We start from the raw sequence: 6,805 nt of genomic DNA, 5'->3' as shown, positions 1-6,805 counted from the left end.
TCAGACTAACACGACTGTTACTCTGAAACCTTTCATGTGAGGAATGTGTATGCAGGCTCAAACGAATATCCATACATGAGAAAATGAGGTGGGGGGGTGCAGGCACAGTAGGTTTGGTCACGCAAAGTGTAGCTGTGACAACGACATAGGTGAGAGAGTCCAAGAGATCGAGACTGAAAGACAAAGACCAAGGCCACCCCAAGAAGCAGGTGGCTGTCATAAAGGAAGACTGGATAGCATGCAGTATGATACAGGACATGGTACTGAACAGAGCACTTCAGAGGGAGAGGACTCATAAAGCAGATCCCATTTGATGGGATTAATGCAAGGAAGTAGTACTGATGTCATGCCTAAAGCCACTTTACCACAGGTCAATGGGAGAGTTCATTTAAAAGAGGAACACAATTTACCAACGCTCCCAAGACATGGTGTTCCCATTTTTTCTACTTTCACCCTAAGCACAAGCCAGAAGACGTGTGTAACGAGGCCGGTCTTCTCTCCAGCTTGTTTAGGATCCACTGCCATGCCCACAGGCTCTTTTGGGGCAGTTTTACTGACCAAACTTAAAACAAAAAACAAGCAAGCCCAATTCCTCAATTCACCCTGGGCTACAATCCCCAGGGGACTTTTCCCCTTCACTACTCAGGCTTTCACTGTCTCTCCTGCCAGGGGACTCTGACAGTCTTGCTGCTTCCTGCAGCTTTTAGCTCTGACTCACCTGGTGTCTCTCTTTCTCAGGCCCAAGTGCCTTCTTTTAAAGCCTAATATGGGCCAGTTGATGCAGCACAGATGCACTGGTCTTAAAAGGGCTAGTGCCACACTGTTTGGACGTCTGCAGAGCTATTAACAGGTACATCAACAGGACTACGCTATTTTTATTCTCGTGAATACATCCTAGTTGCAGAGAATAGAAAGCTCACAAGAATGCTATATCCACCTGGATATGTATAACTGGATTACACACAGGAAGGAGATTTAAATCCCCCAGAGGAACTGCAGGCACATGCTGCTGGATAAAACTGTCACTTCTTGGGTCAAAATAGTCTCATAATTAGCAAAGGAAATTTGTGAAGCAGCCAGATAGTGAAGATAAGTGTGTTGAACTAACAAATTGCCACAAGTCCTCCTTTTCTTTTTGCGAATATGGACTAACATGGCTGCTACTCTGAAACTTATCTTCACTAGACATTGAAAACTATATTCTTATCAACTGGTGCAGCAGTGAGCAGGAACATTCTGTGGTAACCCACTAAGCTGCATGCCGCTACACTGAATTTCTATTATCCTCTCCCCATTTACCTTTATTTTCTTTGGTTACATCCTGTTCAGCCTTTGAACACGCACACTTAGCTTCAATTGGCTTCAATGGGGCAGGGCGGGGGGCATCTGCATGTCTGAGAGTGGAATTTGCCTGTAAGGCTTCTCTCAAACTATGGGCCAAATCTCAGCTGGAGTGAATCGGTATAACTGTGTGGACTTCAGTGGTGCTACAGCAGTTTGCACCAGCGGAGGATCTGCCCAAATGTTCCATTTTCATACTTTATAAACACAGAACATATTTCTTTTTTTAAAGACCATACTTCTTCTAAATCCAGTTTTTGAAGAAACGGAGAGGTCAGGGCTGGTAACTCCAGACAACGCTTGAGGTTAATCCATTGTTTTCTTGCCTAGTGGATTCAGGAAGTGAATATTCTACCACTTTGTGCAACTGACTGTGAATGCGGTGGCCTAAAAACTGAGGCCTCCCAGGGTCACCAATTAGCACTTTAGTTCCATGAATACTGATGCATTTCCTCAACCAGCGATGAAGACTGTTTGCAAGTTGTTCATCATAAAACATATCCCCCAAGACAATGAGGTCCCAGTGGTCCAGCTCTGTATCAATGATGTTCTTAGTTAGAATAGGAAAGGGGTTCACATTGTTCAGCTCACAATTTAATACCATGGCCATTCCTGCAACTGAGAACAAGCACAAAGTACATGAGAAGTGATTTAGAATTCTATACTTAAATGCCATCTGTAGTGGTAAACTCTTCTAATATTTTCACAAATTCTTTGTTTGGATAATCTCTTAAATATCAGTGTTATTCTACTAGGTATCTATATAGCCTTCATTAAGGTAGTAATTTAGTACCTCCCAATCACTGGTGGATTTGATTCTCATACCATCCCTGTTAGGTATTATCCCCATTTTACAGATTGGAACTGAGGCACAGCGCAGATGAAGTGACTTGCCCAAGGTCACACAGGAAACTGTGGCAGAGCCACGACTTGAACTCACTTGTGCAAGTCCCAGTTCAGTGCCTTTGCCACGAGACAATACTTTCTCCCCAGTCAACCAAGAATGTTAAGTAAATTAATAAGAATAAATCAAATATAAAGGGTGCCAAGGGGAAAACAAGACATGTAAATTGCTGTTAGCCACATAATCAGAAAATAATTATTAAAACATGTAAACATGGGACAAATCATTCTTGGCGTAACTTCCCAGAAGTCAGAGTTTACTCCAGGGATAGAGACAGTATCAGTGTGGTTTATTCAAAAATAAAATCCATAAAATAAATCTCATTAGTCTCTTTCCCTAAGTAAGGCAACTAAAAACACAGGCCAGTTGTCAAAATTTTGGGTGTGCAATCCCTTAGAAAATCAGGTCACTCACTTAGGTGCTGAATAAAGTGCATAAAAGTTAGGAATCAGGAGCTAAATGCTCAAAGGTGACTGGGCCCAATTTCAGAGGATGGGTACTCAGATCAGTCCTTTAAGGTGTCTCGAATTGGGCACCCCAAAACTGAGACACTCAAAATCAATCACTTTGAAAATAAATCAAGCCTTAAAGTATAAAAATGTAGTTCTACATTTTCTATGTAAAATGTGTTAATTTTTAAATTCCTCTAGAAGTTGTGTGTGTTGGCGGGGAGGGGAGCATGCGTGTGTAATCTTGCTTTAACTTTAATTTCTTGATGATTAAACTTTTTTTTGTTACAAGTCCAAAGCAGTGTAATCTAGCAGACTGAAGAGTGTGGGGAACGCTTTGGTAGTCATAATCAGCAGTCATCTTTCAAATATTAACTTGGATTATTTGCACATACTTTAGAAATTGAGTCTGGCTTTCTTTGACCTAAGTATGAAAAGAACAAATTGTTAAGGACGAGACTTATCCCATCCTAGAGGTGATAAGCTGTTTCAAAACAGATACAAAAAATATTTGATTAAGATAATATAGAGATAAAAACTGAATAGACTGTTTTCAGTAGAATTTGGAGAGAACAGAACTATTTCTTTACCAAAATGTATCAGCAAAGAAAGGTTCATAAATGCAAGTTCACCTGTTGACTGACCTTCTAGGTGAAGTCATTTAGCCGCTAACCAATGGCGTATACTGAGTATTACACAAGGCTGAGGTCAGATACAGCACTGCTGCTATATGGAAGGTGTGGTTAAAAAGCTGCATACACAAGTTACCAGGGGAACGCAGACATTTAGGCAAGATCGCCAGAAAACAGAAGCAGAGACTTGCCAAGGTATGTGAGGCAGGCAGGGAGGATTTTTGACATCTCTTATAAAAGAAATCACCATCCAAGTATCTGTCAGGTTTGAAGGTGACTGTGAAAAATCTGAAATAACATACTAAGTCTGACTTTTTTATTGTTACAAGAGGCTTTGAGCAAATGCACAGGTCTAGTTTTGCATCAAGTTGTAATGCCGCAGAAGACATTAAAGGCATCACTAATTTTGACATGATCCAGGCTGTTAATGACTTATACTTGTTATCCTATGACAGATGGTAGCAAGGGCCATTGTGAAAAAATAATAGAGGTGTGTGTAAAATTACCGTGCACTCATGTTGGATCATATTAAAGAAGTTCTGTATTAAAATCACAAATGAGTTTGATTCCCCATAGTTTAGATTCCAGGGTATTACTAATTAAGAGGTCTCTTGGTTTTTGGTACTGTTTCTCTCCCTCTATGTGTGAAACTTGCAAGCTGCTAATTGTGTTAGTACATTCTAAGACAGAGTCTGTTCTCAAAGCAATTCACAGAGAGAGAGACTCAAAGCAATACTCTGTAACAACAGAAACAGCACCCAGAGACTCCTCGCCCTTTTGTTGTATTAACAATTGTGATTAAAATAGAGATAGAGGATGTATGTGGATGGATGCTTGGTGTGGATAATAACTGAATGATCAGGGAGGTGCCAGCCTAAGAATCCAGTGTCCATCGGCTGAAGAAGGCGTCAAGTGGAAATAACCAGAGGACCCCCAGAGGGCAGACTGGAATCCACCCAACAGCCTCAAGAATGGGAGAACCAAAGAACAAGATAACATCTAGCAGCACGGAGCCGTCAGGAATGTGCCATCTGCTGATTGATTCAGCAACAGCATGATGAAGCAATTCCCACAGACTGGCCTCGGAAGAAATTCCTATAAAAAGAGACTCTAAAAAGTGAGAACTTTGGGGTCTGATTCTGCAAAGCAACTTCCAGGAGCGTCAGATGAGCATCTGACAAGGCCCTGCTCCCTCCTCATGTCCAGGCCACCTGGCCAGTGGCTTGGCATGAGCAACTCTAAGGCTGGTAACTATGATAACAACCTTGCAGAACCTGTGTGTGTGTGTGTGTGTGTGTGTGTGTGTGTGTGTGTGTGTGTGTGTGTGTGTGTGTGTGTGTGTGTGTGTGTGTGTGTGTGTGTGTGTGTGTGTGTGTGTATGAATGAATGTGTGAATAAATATGAGATTGAATGGAATGTTATAGCTATAACTAACTGCTTACTGTGATTCTTTCTGTATTCACAATAAATGTGGTATTTTGCCTTTTTCCCTTTAATAAGATCCTGCTGGTTTTTAATTTATTGGTATAACACTCATACTTCCCTTTTGGCCAGAGAACTCCAAGAGCTTTACAAACATTAAGCCTCATGGCACCACTCTGATAAATATTATCCCCATTTTTACATCCAGGGAAACTAGACACAGAGTAGTTAAGTGACTTGCCCAAGGTCAATGAGCAACTCAATGCAAGTGCTGGAACCAGAACCCAGTTCTCCTGCTAATCCTATGATCTATCGCAAGACAAGCTTCCACTGCAGTCCAGTTCCCAGTGACTTGGTGCCCACAACACAAAAAGCAACACTTAAATTGGCAGGCTTGGCAGAGAGGTCAAGGCCTGATTTGGCATAGAGACTAAACTACCCACTTCCCCTGGAGGGTCTTCCAAAACAGGAAGACATCTTGCTAGGGACAGTACATTAGAAAATGTGCTCTCCCATTCATTTCAATGGGCATGAGCACAGAGCGAGGTACTACTTAGGCCATGTCCACACTACCACTTATGTCGGCAAAACTTGTCGCTCAGGGGTGTGAATATTCCACCCCCCTGAATGACATAAATTATGCCGGCATGAGCGGTAGTGTGCACAGCGCTATGCTGGCAGGAGAAGCTCTCACCGCTCATTGGAGGTGATTTAAGGCTGCTGATGGGAGAGCTCTCAGCATAGAGCTCTATATGAGAGACCATACAGTGGCGCAGCTGTGCCGCTGTAAGCTCTGTAGTGTAGACATGGCCTCAGTCACATGAGTAAGGATGGCAGAATCTCGTCCTTAATTTTTGCCAAAGATGCTAGACTGATAGTCAGGGCCTTCCCTAAGGGGGTGCGGGGCCCAGGGCGGAAGTGACGTCACTTCCGGGACCGACCGTGCCGAGGGCAGGTAAGGGAGGCTGAGGGAGGCAGTGCCTCCCCAATCAGCCAGGCGTGGCCCAGCCTACACTCCACCCTGCCAGGGTACTGCTTTGGTAGCACTACTGGGCTCCAGCGGGCTGGGGCCATGGCGCCCGCCTTCCTGGGGGTGGGGAGGCTGCGGCGGTGCCACACGCTCTCCGTCCCGGCACTCTGGGACTGGGGAGGCTGCAGTGGCACTGCCATGCACTCTTCCCCTCCCGGCGCGCTCTCCCTCGGATGGAAGGGGCAGGGCTGAGGGTAGCCTCCCCCAGCCAGTGGTTCACCTGCCGCCCGAGTGGCACCGGCCAATTGCACCAGCCCGCAGGGGCCCCGAAAGCGTGGCGCCCGGAGCGGTCACCCCGATTCACCATCCCCCAGGAACGGCTCTGCCGATAGCGCTGTAAACTGAAGCACTGGGCAGGACCTGCGTAACTTTTTTGCTTCCTTCTAATCTTATTTGAAACCAGGAATTTCTCCAAACAACTGAAAGAAATGCTACTCCTCAAATGTGCTTGAAAAATGTCCTTTTGCAGGGCTTGGAAAGAAGTATCTTACTGGGGTCGATGTCATTAGCAAGGACCTGGGATGCACCGCTCATCACAGCAGCGATTGCTGTTGCTCCACATCCACTTCCGAGATCTAGTACTGATCCCATTCTGACAGCTTCCGGGTTATCTAAGATATACCTGAGTATAAAATGAAAACTGGGTGAGAGTCCATTTCATAGATGTAATGATGCATGATATTAATTCAGAAGATATTCCATGTAAGACTTGCACACAGTCTCTCCTGCAAACCAGCATGTCTGTGCTAACACCAAAAACCACCAGAGGGTGCACGCAGTGCGATAACAGCAACAAGCTACATCCTTCATTTCAATCAGTCAGATCATTCTCTCCGTTTAAAACATGGAATGAATGGGTTAAAATTGGATGGTGGCTATGAAACTTGACACTCAAAGCAGGAAATGGAACAACTGTAGCTGACAGTAGTAACATTAAAGTTACAACTATCAGTACAAATATGAATGTTTTAACAGCAATGTCTGGATAGTTTGATGCAGCACTCAGCCTCAGAGATGTAAATTCTAT

At 44.0% G+C, this 6,805-nt stretch overlaps 1 protein-coding gene across 1 annotated transcript in view; it reads right to left on the bottom strand.

Annotated features, from left to right (window-relative positions):
- Positions 1 to 6,805, bottom strand: part of ETFBKMT (electron transfer flavoprotein subunit beta lysine methyltransferase) — a 45,084-nt gene continuing 38,279 nt past the window's right edge. Inside the window, 2 exon segments of the mRNA XM_074949533.1 lie at positions 1 to 1,959; positions 6,270 to 6,400. Of these exon segments, the coding sequence (XP_074805634.1) occupies positions 1,616 to 1,959; positions 6,270 to 6,400 (475 nt within the window). The 3' untranslated portion in view covers positions 1 to 1,615.

This window comes from Natator depressus, chromosome 1 (assembly GCF_965152275.1).
Source record: "Natator depressus isolate rNatDep1 chromosome 1, rNatDep2.hap1, whole genome shotgun sequence".
Lineage (NCBI taxonomy): Eukaryota > Metazoa > Chordata > Testudines > Cheloniidae > Natator > Natator depressus.
Note: the sequence above shows the minus strand (reverse complement) of the source record. Positions and strands in the feature narration are given on the sequence as shown.